Source organism: Cucumis sativus, chromosome 7 (assembly GCF_000004075.3).
Source record: "Cucumis sativus cultivar 9930 chromosome 7, Cucumber_9930_V3, whole genome shotgun sequence".
Lineage (NCBI taxonomy): Eukaryota > Viridiplantae > Streptophyta > Magnoliopsida > Cucurbitales > Cucurbitaceae > Cucumis > Cucumis sativus.
Window position 1 is genome coordinate 16,602,529 of NC_026661.2, and position 17,665 is coordinate 16,620,193.

The 17,665-nt window shown below is 29.2% G+C and overlaps 1 protein-coding gene across 1 annotated transcript; it reads left to right on the forward strand.

The window, feature by feature from the left end:
• Positions 1 to 16,301: 16,301 nt before the first annotated feature.
• LOC101220863 (LOB domain-containing protein 29) lies at positions 16,302 to 17,438 on the forward strand. Its single transcript, XM_004150294.2, has 2 exons — positions 16,302 to 16,627; positions 16,851 to 17,438. The coding sequence occupies exons 1-2, from the start codon at positions 16,337 to 16,339 to the stop codon at positions 17,112 to 17,114; spliced, it is 555 nt and encodes a 184-aa protein (XP_004150342.1). The 5' UTR covers positions 16,302 to 16,336; the 3' UTR covers positions 17,115 to 17,438.
• The last annotated feature ends 227 nt before the right edge of the window (positions 17,439 to 17,665 follow it).

Here is a 17,665-nt window from a genome sequence, read left to right on the forward strand (position 1 = left end):
CTTCTTATTTTTTTTACTAATTGTTCTTTTTCTTCTTAATGAACAATAATAAACAACAAAACAAAACAAAAGGATACATTTTAAGTAGCCTGATTGATTGCTGATTTTGGCCTTCTTATTTACATTTGAAAGATTTTTTAGCACCGAGGCTTTTGTAAGTTTTGGAGTAGTAATAGTAAGGTGGAACATTTAGGATTGGATAGTTCATTCCTGATTAAACTTCAATTAAAATTGAAAAAAAAACTTTAATTAAAATTAGAGAGATTAAAACCTAAATTACAATAAGTTAAACCATACAAGAGGTTATCATCGTTGTAAAATTTTCAATTTTATCATCAATGCTTTCATCCTTTTATATTAAAAAAAAAGGTCGAATTAAAATACCTAACCAGAATTAAAAGAATGGGTTATAATTTAGGTTTTTAGAATGTGAGGGATGAAACTGAAATCAATTTCCAAGGTAAAAACTTAACTTAAGAAGGATCTGTATAATTTAGCTGTCACTTTATAAAAATAAGATAGAGTTGGAAGTTTGCAACAACTTAGGAAGGGATAAAGTCAAGCGCAGGTTGGAGGAAAGAAGGAGGCTTTAGGGATTAATTGACATAAAATTCTTTATTTTTGGCTAAATAGATCTTAGAGATTTCTTGTCTAACCAAGTGTTTAAACAAGTGTTTCTAAGCCTAAAAGAATGTTTAGGAACACTTTTAAAGAAAAAGCATGTCTATGGAAGAAAGTCATTGCCTCTAAATTTGGCTTCCATCATTTTGATTTAAAGCAAGAGACTTTTTCACAAAATTCTTCAAACTTCATAGGGTTCTTGGAAAAATATAGAGAGCGTAACTGAATTGACCTCGGTTTCAGTCCTATGTTTGGTTGGGTAATGTGGGCCTTAATGATAGATTCAACTTGTTTGATATTACACTGTTAAGAAAGGTGGCACTGTGGCTGCTATTTGTTCCATGGAGACCTTATTGAAAAAGGAGGAATGAGAGGAGAGGAAAATATTAGATAATATGAATGAGATTCTTAACATGGTCTCTCAAGATGGTGTCTTTTAGATGTGTTATCATTCATAGATTGAATCTAAATTATTTTATTTTTGGACCAAATGTTTGTTTGAGCTTCATTGTCTCCTCCGATACTATACTTCATTACAAAATCAATTGACAAATCAAGATTGTTGGCCACAATAGATTGGAATACTTATCCAAGATCAACTTTCAAATCATAATTGTCCAACCATTATTCGGTTATGCCAATGAATTAGCAAGAAAACTGTGAGGATTTTGGGAAAAGAAAAACAAAAAATTAGATTTGCAGCAGTTTTGGAAGTGATTATGAGCGTATTCTCAACAATTTTATCCCAAAAAAGAATCTCGGAGAAACCCTAGTATGGAGGCTAAAAAAGGGTGGGCATGAAGCCAAGAATTCAAATCCATGAATTTCCATCACACCAACTTTTTCTATTTCTACCACTTTTCCATTTTTTCCCACAAAAGGTGGTTGCCAAAAGTTGAGAGAGGAAGAGTTTGTGTCGTTAATTTAACTAACTCGACAACTAAACATTAAAGAGTGTTTTTGACAAAAAGAAGTTTGTTGTTATATAATAGTAGAGAAATTTGAAACTGTAACGTGATCTTGGGACTATTTTTACCTTGAATGCTCACTTAAATTAATAAGTAAGTACTGAATCAAACTCAAAAACATCGGTAAATATTTAGAGAGATGAAAAGAAATTTGGAAGAAAACAAGAAGTAGATTCCAAAACAAGATTGAGTTGAAGAAAGTACAAGGTGTGATCATTAGTATTAAGCATCTCGAGTAGTAAGCTTACTCCGGATTTCTCACAAACACTGACTAAAGTAAACAGTAATTAGTAAAAAAGAAATAGCCGCACTCTATTTTCTGGACTTTCGTCCACGTGTCAACACCTCCTTTGTTGATTTTGACGTTGACGTAACCCGCGGGTGCCACTGTTTTTTTCACCTTCCTTTCCTTTCCTTTCCTTTCCTTTCTTGCTGGGTCCCACTTGCTTCCATGTTCATTTGCGTCCAGCTCAGCATTCTTTCTTGAAACTTCTCTATTTCCACGTGTTTCTTCATTGATCATATTAAAAAAAATAAATGATGGTGTGTGTACATGGAGAGGGCTATACCTAATATTACTATTTCTTTCTTTCTTTTAGAATTTAAGAAATGATCTACTACGTTTCGGGCGTTGAATAAGTTGTTATAGCTAGTTATTGGTTATTATAATATAATGTTATCAACTTCTTCTTTTTTGTAACATTCTTAAATCAGTTGTAAAATCAACATGAACTGACTTAAATCCATTGATAAAACAAGGAAAGAGTCAATAACAGTAGTTTGAGAGGATCCCTCGGTTAATAATAGTAGATACAACAAACAGTGCAATAAGTAAAGACAATAAGAACACGAGATATTGTTAATCTAGTTCGATGATACAATATCTATGTCTGGGGTCCTTGAACTCGATATCAGAGAATTTATCACCTATGTTCGGACTCACTACGAAAAAAAGTGTTTTCAAACTTCATTTTCATTTAAACAATTTTTTAAAAAAATTAAATCATTTAAAACAAAACAGTTAGTGTGCTTACGTTACACTTTCTCAAATGCAATTTCATAAGAAAACTTGTTTAGTAAAAATTGACTATTAAACACGCTATTGAGCTAATAACTTTAAATTTTAAATTTATATTTAAAAAATCTTTACGGATTATGATTGAATCTAATTGGTCATTATATTAGAGTAGAGCTTAGAGTTCGTTGGTTGTTTTGAGATAATTGATGCACTTTATCGATGAAGTTAGTTGATAGCAACAATCGAATTTGATGGTCACTTTGAAAAGCTAAACAAAACCTACACCGACTTCTATCTCTCATCTCCAATTAACCTTTATGTGTGGTTCTCCCCTCTCTCTTATTCAACTTTTCCTATTTTTCCTTTCCTTTCCTTTTTCAAAGTTCAATCATGGGTTCAATCATTTCTTGTTCATTTCTTTACGTCTTTTTATGTTAAATTTGAACTCAACAGCCGTTTCCTTCGGCTTTACAGCAACAATGCCATTACCAAAAAAAATTGTTTCTTTAGATGTGGACTTAAATCAATAAATTTGATTTAAAAGAAGTGTTTGTTTTTAAGTGAAAGCATTTATATTGAAATTTTGCATCAAGTATATATATATATTTCAAGTTGATTGTATTGTTTTCATTTGAAATTTTGATTTGTACGTAAATCTAACTCTTCATTCAGAGTGGATTCTGTGTGTGGTTTTAATTGTTTTGTATTGTTTCAAAATTCAACGATTAACTAACTATTTATAAATTAAGAATCCAAAAACAGAAAATGGATTTACGATAGTATCTCTTATTGGACTTATAATTATACAACACTAATTTGGTAGATCTTAAGAAAAACGTGGACAAACAGAGATGTCCAGTCCTGTAGGAACCCGCACCGAACGAAGTGGAGAATGTCTGAATACATGGAAAATGAGGTTTATTTTTTCCTTCAACATTTCAAAGTCGGAGATGGTGAATACATTTCTCGACCTCGACCCCAGCCTGCCCTGAAAGAAGAAAACAAAAACATATATAATATACGTTTTTGTTATTTTGGTTATTGAAGTTATTTTAGGTCACTCTTAATTGATTGTGATTGGATAGGCATTCAACTCAATGAACATTTGTTTATATATATGTGGAGTAAAATAAATTAAAATATTTACAAGTTATAGCAAAATTTTGGATTCTGTCAATGATAGAAACTGATAAACTTCTATCACGGTCTATCAATGTCATTGATAGAAGCATATCAGTCTATCAATGTCTATTTTTGATAGAATCTGAACTTTTATTATATGTTGTAAATATCTTGTCAAATTTACTATTTTTGACAATTTCTTATATATATATATATATATATATATATATATATATATATATATATATATATATATATATATATATATATCAAAATGAAAGAAAAAAAAACAAACAAAAGTTGGGAATGTTTTATTGCGGAACCTCTACCTCGTTATATGTGGAAAAATTCGTGGGGATGCAAAATAGAGAATGCAATAGGGGAGGGGAGTGGCATATATCCACGTCCCCACCCCATCCCATGGACATCTCTATGAGCAAATGCTCTGCCGACGTTTTTTTTTTTTTTTTGCGTGGGTATGTGTATCATGGTTGAAAGCCTACCGTCTTTTTTTTTTTCTTCATGTTTTTTGATGTTGCAACGACACAAATAGAAAACACTGATATATATTTGTTCACACATGAAAACATTGGCAAAATGTGTATTATATCAATGTGACACCCTCCTTAGGCAAAACTACGTCGATAAAAGTCGGTAGAAAGTTGTTTCTGTTAACATGAAAGGAAATGTGGATATAACTTTTATTTCTAACCATACATAGAGTGTGGCTAAAGCTAACTGCTATCCACTTTTAAAATTAGATGCTCACTCTTTCTCGAAAAACTTGACAAATTTAATAAAAAATTGAAAAAGATGATTGTATTATGTTTTGATTGTTCTTCTTTTTTAATTCAGTCTCACAACATAATAACAAAATATTTTAAAGTGATTTTATATTTTATATTTCAAAATATAATATATCTATTCTAAGCAAAGTCATAGTAAAAAGTTTGAAGTGTAAAAGCAATATATATTCATATTGTGGGTTGCCTCACAACCACACCTCCAATTTAGCCTCTTTTTTCTCAAAAAATATATATGTCAATTAATTCAACTTATAGTTTATTTCTCCCTCTAATGTGTTCTCCCAAAAGTATTTTCAACACTTTAATTTCTTTGGATATATAGATCTTCATCATATATCATATGATCTTATCTATTATTGTTCTTTGAAAATACCCTACATTTTATGGGAAAAGGACTACAACTTTTCCAAATGATTACAACATCCTCACTTTCTTCTCTTTTTTGAAGTTTAAAGATTGAAATATATAGAGTACACCAAGCTCTAGATTAGATAAAGTTGGAGTTTTACTTTTAAAAAAAAGGAAAACTTATATATAGATCACATAATTTAAGACATTTTTAAAGCTACTTAAATGTAGAACAAAATTAGCTAGACAATAATAAGCAAATGTCCTTAAACGCCACATATTTTGTGATGGTAACTATTGTAAGGATCACGTTTCCTAACATCTTGTAATGTCCATCCAAAACGAGAGACCAAATCTAAAACATCGAAGTATACTAGATTAAATTAGAACAAAGATAATCTCACATAGAGAAAATTGATTCTTAAATTTGAAACGAGTCATGCAAATGAGCTGTACTTTTATCGATAGGTGAGAAAGAGAAATAGAGAAATGAAAATTTTCATTTCTATTAACATAGAATAAGAGATGATAATAAACTTGAGAGATTAAAGTTATACATAGTGGGTTTGACTTAGTCACTTTGTCATGTCACCCACACCCATTAACATGTAGGGTTCACCTTCTTTGGGCTCCATATTCCCACCCTAATAATTATGTCTTTCACCCACCTCTTTCCCATATGGATGGTTAAGTTGTCAGGTGGTTTTGGATATCAATAGATCTTGAAAGTGACCAACCATAAAGAAAGACAAAGGGGCATTAAGCCATTTGAACTTGTTGGCCACTATATCTTGATTTGTTAGAGAGATCATGTCAACTTTATAGATAAAAATTATTTCCATTTAGTCCACTTTATATGGATTGGAATGACACTATTTGATGAGTGTAGATAGAATATTTGTGTTTTATTTCAAAAGTTCCAAGTATATATTGTCATTACATGCACACATTCTCATCCACTTGCTCAACATTTTGTTGTTCAAAGAGTTCAAATCTTATATAACACACTTTATCATTTTATCATGTGACCATTATTAGATGTTGATGGCCCAAAGTTAGGTGTTCAACAATTAAAGAAAGAATCTTTGCTCATGTGACTAAGGACAAACATCTTTATTTAGAAATAGGAGCATGCTCTCATTTCTTATATTAAATTTTGCTTTATATTGGTTTTGATAAAGTGAGTTTACTTTGATTAGACATATGCCACTTTCATTTTAAATGTCGTTTATGAGTACTCTCTAATTATTATCATTATTACTTTTTGAAAATTTGTACGTTGCTCCAACAAACTTAGATTATGTATAACTCAAATTATAAATGATTGAAGTTACCTCATTGCATATTGAAAAGTTTGTTTTTTTTTAGAAACCTATGCATGGTGTAGATAATCATGATCATGTCTTATGAAAATATAGTGTTAGTTACACACAGTGTGTCATTGTTGATATGCAATATTCGTGGGGAGCTATACGAGACTTCGTTGCACCATAAGATTCATCCTCAATTATCTTCTCACATATATGAGAAGAAATTTTGTTCATCCATCTATATGATCCTTTGGACTAAGGAGACATCAATATTTGATTCAAATTTTTTTTGACGAGTGAACATGCTCTATAGACAATTATTTTTTATGTGCCAACCTTTGAACTCCCTTGGACGACCAACAACCAATCAACACTCAATTATTCCATAAGATCATTGGCTTCTGTTGGCCCTCTCCAAGACCTTGTATGGTGCAGATTGTATTAACTAGTATTAACACACCATTGACTTGCATGAACTGAAATTATTATTCCTTCACATTTCTCTCAGCAACAAATTTGACTAGACTTCTTAAAGTTTGACGTTCTACTTTGTTTCTTGAAAATTTGCAAATGGCAAACAATCCACACTATTCACGATACCGTAGCATGTTTCAAGAATTCTATTATATATGAGGTGGAAGTTCAAACAATGTTGTAACCACAAAGCATACTAAAAAGTCTAAGAAATTACTCATTGATATATCACTCCCCCTACAATGCAAGGGTAAGCAAAACAATTAAGATAAGAAACACAAAAAGTTATGTTAAAGTTAAACTCCAATTCTTGAGAAAAATCATGACCTACACAAAGAAAGAAACTCACTATGTCAAAAGTTATTACAATCCCACATAAATCTCTCAAGCTTTTGCACCACTTCCACACCCTTTTCCCTACTTTCAAAGTATCTACAAAGAAAATTAGCCAAACTTTACAAACATACATTTAAAATGTTTTAGACGGAGACATTTGCAATTGAAGTTACACACATCTTTTGTAGTGATTGAACTTCTATCACTTTCTTGAACCTATTTAACATTAGAAAATTGTTTTTCCCCCCAAAATTAAACCTTACCCTAAGAATGAGTTCTTTGGTTTGTATGATCTATACTCATGTGACCTATCACATGAAACACTTCAAGCATTTAACTTCTCTATTGGTAAGAGAGAAAGGTTTGTTGGTTTGCGCTTTAGTACCAATGAGAGAATTACTCTTCTTTTTCACTTTACTTTATCTACCACACATGTGTTTGTCCCTATATTTTGACACTATAGTTTTGCTCATTTACTTCCAAGTGAAAATAGAAATAAGAGTTAGAATAATGTACGTACCTTTAATTTTGCCTTCTTTTACATTTGCTCCCTCAATCTTTCATGGCAGAGGTGTAGTAATTACTCCATGTGTCCTTGTTAGTCGCATTCACTTTGTTGGCTATATTTTGATTTAGGTCATCTAAAGAATCTAGCCATGGGTTTTGGTCTCTCCACACATCATCCACAATGTTCGTGGTTAATTATTATAATTAGCATGGTAAAGAATTAACATTATAAATAAGATAGAAAAAGTAAAAAACTAATAATAAGAAGAAGAAAAGTAAATATTATCAATGTTGAAATGCCTCTACATAAATTTGATGACTTCTTAAAGCACAATGCATGTTCTAAAATATAAACTATATGCATGTAAAAGAGAAAGGAAAAATATTCAACGAATGACGAGGGTTTAACAAATAAAAAAGACTTCCATTCATAAGAATTCTCATATGTGGAACTTGTTTGACATTGAAGCATAATAATGTGGCTTTAAATAGCCCAAGGAGTTTGCAAAGTGCATGCAAAGGCCAACAATTCTGGCATAAAGTCAAATAGAACTTCCAAAGGCATTCAAAGGATTGAAAATAATATTTTTACTTCCAACATGAGTAAACTCCCATCAAGTTTTTAAGGAATTTAGTTTCTATATACTCTCTAGATCATTCCAAAATTTTATACTTTTAATTTAATCCTTAAATTTTGAAGGTTAGTCCAAAATTAAAAATGTTAAAATTTTACCTTGAATCACGAAAAAATTCAAATCTCACCTTAGTAAGACAGTCAATTTATAAAGAGCAAAAGTATCTAATCCTTTTTACAGGCCTAAATTGGTGCAAGAACTAGAGAAATGGGAGAAGGTGAGATCAAATATATATATATATATATAATTTGTTTTAAAAGTCTTATTTAAAAAACTAAATAAAACTTCACATAAATTAATCATTATACTAGTTAGTATGAGGCCTTTTAACGTTGTTTATGTAAGGGTAAAAGTATCTGTGTAACTTTTAATTGTGAAACAAGCCAAGTAATATTGTGATTTGTGTTCATCTCTCCTAACACAACACAACACAACAACATGGGTATTTTTTCAAAATCTCCTTAAAAAAAAAAAAAAAAAAAAATCTAAAGGGTAATTCTTAATTCTTTTTGAAAATTTAAAAATATTTGTTACAAAAAAATGAACAAGGGAAGGCATTGAAGAAAAAAGGAAAAGAATAGAGTGAAAAAGACAAACTTATACTGTCAACTCTCAGTTATGATATCCCCAGCCCTTGATGAAAAATTTGAAGAAGAGTTTAAAGAAGAATTTGAATAAGAATCTTCATTGGTAGTAATCAATTAGAACTTATGACACAATTTTTTGGCTTAGCCTAAGGTTCTAAAAATGTCTCAAACACCATTCATTACAGAATTTCCATGGATTACATTCGGGAGAGGGTTTTAGTCGTTGGCATTGAATCACCAAATGGTCACTATGTATCCCATAAGCAAACCACAGTCGACGTCCTTGAAAAATAGTTAAGTTTAAAAGAAAATAAAAGAGTCGTCAATAGAAATATAAAGTAAACAATTTATATATAAATAAAAATGATGAGCATAAAAAATGGAGTTGAGGTCTAGAGTTGTTTGGGTATGGGAAAAAGTGTTAGCATATGTCACTAGATCGCATCCAGATTTTAAATTTTGAATGGAAAACATCTTTTTAATATAAATTTATTTTTGAAAAAAATAAGATTTCCATAATTTATCTTCAATATTTGAAGTCATCATATATTATAAAATAAGTTGATAAAATTTCATCTTTCCCTCCCAAAAATAATGTGTCATATAGGGTTCAAAAACTATGAATGATTAACTTAAGATTCTAAATAATTGAACTTCAAATATTTTTAATTTTTGCGCATTCAAAAATAAACTTTAAAAATTAAAAATATTAGAGAAATATTAATTTCATGATTTCGGATTCTTCAAAAATTCTAACTCTTCACTTCAAAATCTTAGAAAATTGGACTTTCAATTATTTTTTATTTTCTATCGCACTATACTATTTTTTATTATTTATTTTTATGGGAAAACTGTGTATTTATTAACTCAAAAAAAAAAAAAAATCAGGAACAATCATCCATAAAAAAAAATGCATGACGAACATTTAACAAAAATTGACATTTAAAAATAGTAATCAATGAGTTCCAAAACCACAAAATATTCTTAATATATATTTAAATGACTATAAATCCAAATTCTACTAAAACAAAAATGTTTTACAAAATGTTGAAAGTAAATGAAATCATACAAAAGGTAACTTAGCATATAAAGACTAGAGAACCAATTGAAACTTTTCATGCTCTCAAATTACTTAATGTTCATAAGAACAAACAACACTAACATATAACAATGTTATGATCGTATACACATCTTAAAATAAGTGGTTTAAATTTCAATACATTCTAATACAGAATAAGCGGTTGTGATTTTGGTTTTAAAAAAATGAAACAAGTTAATGGCCTAAGTTATTTTAATTTAGAATATACCTTTTAATTTTATACTGAAAGATTGTATTATTCTTTTATTTGTACTCATAGTAGTCATTTTTTAAATTATTAAAATAAATAGTAAACTATTACTTCTTTAATTTTAAAAAAGTGAATCATTAGTAGGGTACAACAATTTAAACATTAGGGTCTCTTTCTCTTATATTTTTTCTCAATTCAATTCAATGTCAAATGTTTGTTTTCTTCTTATCTTCTTTTAATTTTTATTTAAAAATTCATTGAATAATTCTTAAACAGTCTCAAATATTGGTTAAGTTTAGTGATAACAAATAATAATAATCTATCTTTTCAAATCTTTCGTATGTTCCTCAAACAAAATTTTAGCCTCATACATTCAATGCTTGATGAAGCAAAGAGAAGCACACTATATTCAGTTAGTTTACAATTTAGCCTCTTATTCAATAACAAACCTAGAAAAGGAATTGTAAAAAATTTGTACGATCATATATATCCATACTAAATGGTGAGACTAACTTAGATCCCAAATTTATTCCAAACAAATTTTAAAAAAATTCTTAGATCCCATATTAGCGGTAACATCCCAAAGGCAATCGGAAGTCTATGTTTATTTGGTGAGAGTGGGTATGATTGAATTGGCGTTTAATATGCATTAACAATTAAAAAAGTTGGTGGTTTTAAGTATTCACCATTCCCTACCATACTTCCAGAAAAACCTACTTGCATTTATTCTTATTGTATATATACTCTAATGATTTATTATATTAATCTTTCTATTTTGTTATTAATGTTGGTTGTTATTTTGTTTCATTTTCACTCTCTGGTTGGTTATCTTGTGGAGTACTTTCCTTATTCATTAAATATGAGTTTGTGATCTTAGTTTCAATCACTAAGCTGCCCTTTCCCACATTATTCCAAATTCTATCATTCACATTTCTATTGGTCGTCTCTATATATCCACACATGTGGTGTTTAACAGTGAGTTCTACTTTCTCTTTTTCTGCTTCCTTACCTTTACCCAATGCATCCTTCTGCCACCCTTATTGTGTCTTATTCCTATTACTTTTCCCCCTCCTCTTTTTCCTCCCTTCTTTAGGTATGGATGCTACTATTAACAAAAACAAATGTTGTTCACCATTTCCCTTACTCTCACTCCCGAGCCATCCTCCCCTGCTCTCCATTCTTTTACTACCGCTCCCACACTCCCTATTCATGCTCCTTCATTACCCTCTCCCATCACCGCAAAACCTTGAACCTTCCCCATGCATCTCTGCCTTCCCCCCATCCTTTCCCTCTTCTCTCAGCAGCCTACCTTCCTTCAGCTCTCATCTAACCCTTCACCTGATCCTCCCCCAACCGATCCCTACCCAATGATTACACGATATTTTCGAACCCAAAGCTTGGGTATCTGTGCCTCCTGATTGGGATAGAATTTAACCACGGTCTTACAAGGATGCTCTCTCACATGCATCAATGCCAAATGAAAACTTGCAATGTTTGATGAGTATGAGACTCTTATTCTAAATCACACTTGGTCTTTAATGTCCTTTGCCTTTTTGACTGAAAAGTTAATGGGAGCAAAAATGAGTATAGTGAGAAAGCGTACATTTTGAAACATCAGCTAAGCCTACGTAGTTGATTATTTTGAAACTTTAGTCCGGTTGTCAAGCCTACTACTATTAGTTTCGTCTCGCAATTGGGTTGTTCGGCAGTTTGATGTTCACAATGCTTTTCTCAATGGGGATCTAACTGAGAAAGCGTACATTAAACAGCCTGCTGGTTTCATTCATCAAAACATTATCGTAATCATGTGCTGATCCTCCTTCACAAGGCTCTATATGATTTGAAACAGAGTTCTCGTGCGTGGTTCTCTAAGCTCAGTTCTTGTCTCTTCTACAGTGGGGTTTGTTTGGTGCTAAGTCTGACAACTCCATATTTTTTCTTCAATGGCAGTTCTCTCGTTATTTTCTTATATATATATAAGTTCATGATATTATAATCATACAAGCAATAATTAGTGTATCATACAACATTTCACATCATGCTTGAACACTCAGTTTCTCTCTCAAAGACCTTGGTGGTTTGGCTTTATCTTCCTCGACATTCATTCAAATTGTTCGCTCTTCTACTTTTATGCGTTTATTTCAAACCAAATACATTATTGACCTTCTTGGCTCGTGCTAACATGACTAATATGATCAAATCACTTCGTCCCACAAATCTGTGTTATATATACTATGGAAATACACACCAAAAACTAGTCCACCATTAATTTCTCAAACAAGTAAATTTTAATTACTGAACCTTTTCCCACATCAGTCCAAATCCTGTCTTTCTTTTTACTCTGTCCTTAAATACTAAATATTATATATAAAAGTTTGTGTACTGTTGAACTATTAATTACATAATATCGTAATATTCATAGTCATACAGAACACGTAAATAGAGAAAAAAGATACAGTTTTGATTTAGATATATTTATTTCATGGGTATAAATAGATTATATATAATATTTAATAATCATCCGTACGAATATTAAATATGGGTAAATTAAAATGTTCAGATAATTAATATCCTATATTGTTTTACCTTACCAACTTTTTTTTTTTTTATATAAAAGTAAATATTAAATAGTTAATAAAATGTAAGAAAACCATAAATCCTAGTCAGATTGAATTTATTGTTTTATATTAATTAATTAATCACTTAAGAATATAATTTAATTAAATTCGAATTTCATTATGTGTTTTAAAAATATTTGATAAATTAACCTTTGGGAGAAAGAAGCTTATTTAATATTTTGTCTCAAAATTCATTAAAACAAACAAACCCTAAAATCATTAGAAAATAGCAAAATATTTTAAAACAAATTGATCTCACGTCACATTTAATCTTTTGAAATCTATAATTTTGTATTAAAAATATATAAAGATATAAATTAGTGGATAAAAGTGTGTAAATTAATAATTTTCATAAAACAGTAAATAATTTATTTTTACAAATATGTTAAATTATTTAATTCGACATTTTTTAAAATAGAAAAATAAATTAAAATATTTATCCGCTGTAGCAAAATTTTAGATTATTTTATTGATTAAAACAATTATACTTTTATTACTGTCTATCAATACTATCGTCGATAGAAATCTGAAAATTTTATCATATGTTATTAAATATTTTATCAAATTTACTATTTTCTTTTATTATATTTCCAAGAACATGGTGATTAAAACTGATTAAAGAAAAAGGCTTTTTATTAGGGATTGGATATGGCATTTCAAAATATTTGCCATCCCTTTTCATCACTCAAATTTGTAACTTTTTTTTAAGAAAAAGAAATAAATGTTTCTTTAAGAAAAAAAATTATCAAATTTTGAATAGAAAATTTATTTTAAATCATACAACTTGTTACTATTTATAAATATAATAAAATGTCACAACTTACTTGTAGTAAATTAAGATAGACTACTATATTTGTCTATTATAATACATACAGATATAAATAAAAATCATATTTCATGATTCATCTTAGATAGGTTATGATATTTTGCTATATTTTATGAATATTTTGATTCATTTGCTATATTTAAAAATTACTCGTTTTAATATTTGATATAAGTATACTATCGAACACTATCATTAATATTTGATAGAATTTGAAATTTAGTATATCCGTACATGTTTTAATCTATTTTGGTACGTTTGAAAAATACTACATAAATTCTTGCTCCAACTAGGGTTAAAAAGGTTGAAATTTTCATTATTATATGTACTGAAATCAATAAGAATTTAATACTGATTTATTTAGAAGGTAAAGAAATGGAAGATTATAAACAAATTCTTATCTAATCATAAAATAGCCACGATAAAACTATTTTAAAATATAACAAAATAAATCAAAATATTTACAAAAATTTAGCAAAAATATCACTAAATGTTTACGAAGAATCCTTAAAGATAGACACAAGTAGTAGTCTATCAGTATGATCATAAAATATAATTAAATAATTTTTTTGAAAATATTAATAAATTCGTGTGATTTTATGAAAGTTTTTTTAATCCTCAAATACATACCGGTGTGATTGATCTGAGCTCGTGTTTGGCTAGTTTCATATTTTAGTAACATGGATGGTAGTTATATTATATATTCTATCAAAATTTGATTTATTGTACTTATATAAATATAATATATTTCAATTTGAATTAGGTTCGATTTCAATTTTCCACTATCCAAAAGTAAATTAAACAAAGTTAAATCTCTTTCCTTTAAATATTAATCCTTTGAGACATTAAACAACTTTCTTTACAAGAAACAAATTTGAATCCTACCACTACAATTGTAATAATATTATGTATACTTTTATTAAAAACTATGTTCTATAATGAGAATTAAGGAAATTAAAGATCTACCTAACTTTCATATGATATCCTATATATATTAAAAGAGAAGGATAGACATTGCGTTTCCTAAAATTACTATTATGATGCATACAAGAAAAATAGCCTATTACGACAGTTAAAATTTATTATATTTAAAATTCTGGATATTTTTTATCGTTATTGTATTATATGTAAAAGTATGATTATCTATGACAAGAAAAAAACTGTCACAATAAGTATTTTCATGACAAAAAATAAAATAAAAAAACTATCACAAAATTCTATCTATGACATGATGAAAAAATTGTCACAATAAGTCGTTGCATGCATTTATTTTATTCTATTTTATTTGATCAATCACTATATGAAATATAAAATTTGAATCTCTAACTTTTTATTCAATGAGTACAATATATACTTTTTCCTAGTTGAGTTAGGCTCATATTGATTATTATAATATACTTTCATTTAATCTTAGTTGTGCTAAATATCCACAACATATCACAATATAATTCATTGTATAAAAGAGTTTGTTTTCAAATATAGAAAAATAAACTAATTTATTTAAAAATATAGCAAAAATATCATATTGTTTATCAGTAATAGAAATTGATGAACACGTTATTTATCAATCATGTTAGTGATATATACTAAATAGACGATGACTATCATTGTCTATCACAAGCGGGTAAACATAGTAGCATTACTATATTTGAAAATATTTCTAAGTGTGTTTTGCTATTTAAAATAATTAGTCTTAAATAAATTAAATTTGAAATTTTTTTATTCATTCCTTTAAAGGAATAACATATATGGAGAAAAGAGATGAATGAAACTAAGTATCTATTTTCTTCAAGGACATGATGAACAAAGTATTGGAATGCCTTGAATTTGTTATTTGACACTTCGAATGATGAAGTATGTACAAGGATTACATAAAATTTTTGTATTTTAACAGTAGAGTTTAGAGAAATGCACTGTATAAACTCTCTAACCTTAGATATACATAACTATTCTACGTAATATGAACTATTCATTCAAATAGTAAACTATTCTTCATTTGTTCGTGAAAATAAACTAACACCCGGTTAGTGAACCACATGAATCTCTACGTTAATTCTTAACTTTATACGCTCTTCTATTATCTTTATTTATCGGTTTTATAACACACTCAAGCAAGAAAAACATACACTACTAGATCACATCACAATAATGTACATAAAAACAATAAAAATCACTCAAGATCAAGAGTAAAAACATGGAAAGATGATTGCAGCTACTCTAAGGCATTTAACAACAAGAGGAATGATTCAATCATTCCTATTATAAAAGTTTAATTATATGATCATATAACATATATATAACTTAGAATGTATGTGTGTGTGTCAATAATCCTCACAATTGTTGGTCACACATTAACTTTACAATAAATGAATATGTGATAATAATAATAATAAAAAAAACTTTTCAACTTGAAGGGACTTAATAGGTAAAAAAACCTTATAACAAAAGGAATAGATTTTCATAAAATTACCCAAAAAAACAAGAAGGCTACAAATGAATCAGATGAAAACATGTAAGCAAATAAAGCGGGTTTGGTTTTCTTAACATCTCTTTTTGTCCTATGACCAAATATTTTTAAAGGAATCTCTCATCTCTCCCTAAACAATTTTAATTTCCTTTTTTCTTTCTTTCAAGTTGAGATGAAAAATGAAAAAGAAAAAAAAAAAAGCATATCATAAAACCATAAATAGAAATAGATTTAGAGAAAAGTACATGTAAATTAAATTTGTAGCCCATTAAGAAGACCTAAATTCACTAAGTATACATTACATTATAATATGAATATATATATAAATACACATTCCCACCCTCTCCTCTTCTATCTCTCTCACCATTTCTCTTGTTAATAATTGCTCCATAAAGAGTCTCACATCGATGGCAGCCTCTTCTTCTTCTTCTACTCCTCCATGTGGAGCTTGCAAATTTCTTAGAAGAAAGTGTGTCAATGGTTGCATCTTTGCTCCTTATTTCCGCCACGAGCTTGGCGCCTCTCACTTCTCCGCCATCCACAAAGTTTTTGGTGCCAGCAACGCTTCCAAGCTTCTCGCTCACCTCCCTGTCTCCCACCGTTGTGAAGCGGCCGTGACCATCTCATATGAAGCTCAAGCGAGACTTCAAGATCCGATTTATGGTTGCGTTTCTCATATTATCGCTCTCCAACAACAGGTTTTTTAATAATAAAATTTACCATATAAACGAACTCATATCATCCAACTTCAAGTTTTAGATTCCATGATAATAAACTTTATCATAATTTTTAAAGAAAAGCAAAACGATCATACTTATTTGATCTCCTCACCTTAAACTTTTGAGTTTATGTTAATTTATTCGAAACCCTAATTTTCGAAATCGAGTTTGATGAGTATTTGAATGGGTGTGGAAATTGTAGGTTATGAATCTAAGGGCTCAAGTGGCTTATTTAAGAGAACAAGCAGCACAAATTCTTCTCAACAATTATACCACAAGAAACCCTACTGAATTACTTTATGAAAAATCTCCATTTTGTTATTCCGATGACCCATTCTTAGATCTTCAAAGCTGGCTTCTGGCTGAGAGCTGCAGCGCCACCGCACCGGAGCTTGAACCTGCGGCGGTGCCGTACTTTGAGATGAGTGTCGTCGATTCAAAACTCGCCGGAGATTTCTGTTGCTAAGGATTATTGTGGATCGTGCGATCTCTTCCCCCCTCGTTTTCATATCAACGGCAAATAATAATTCGAAGTATGGGTGTCGTTTTTAAGATAATTTGAATTTGAATTTGAATTTTATTTTTATTTTCTGAATTTTTCTTTTTCTTTCTCTTTTTTGTTCTGTTTGTGTTTATGTGTGATAATCATGTGTAAAATTAAATTAAATAATATTTTAAAAAACAAACCCTAAATGTTGATATGTATATATCAATTGGGAACCCTAAGATATTGCCCTTTTTTAATGGACTTATATTAGCCATTAAATAAAGATCTACAAATTTTCTTGAAGAGGAAAAATTATTTTCTGTTATAATTTAGTATTCTGATGTTTATATTTAGTGATATACTTTTTTTGCATTTAATAGATCATAAGGACAAGTTCTGATTTATTTATCGTTTCTATGTTTTCAAAAAGAAAAAAAACGTTTGGAAGAAAAACAATTCAAACCTGTTGAGTATATTCAATTTTAAAAACGATTTCAAAAACCAATAACCCCTTCAAATATTCATTCGTT

Coding starts and splice junctions, on each gene's coding strand:
- LOC101220863 (XM_004150294.2), top strand. CDS start 16,337: ATGGCAGCCTCTTCTTCTTCTTCTACTCCTCCATGTGGAGCTTGCAAA. Junction 16,628..16,850: donor TTATCGCTCTCCAACAACAG/GTTTTTTAATAA, acceptor TGGAAATTGTAG/GTTATGAATCTAAGGGCTCA.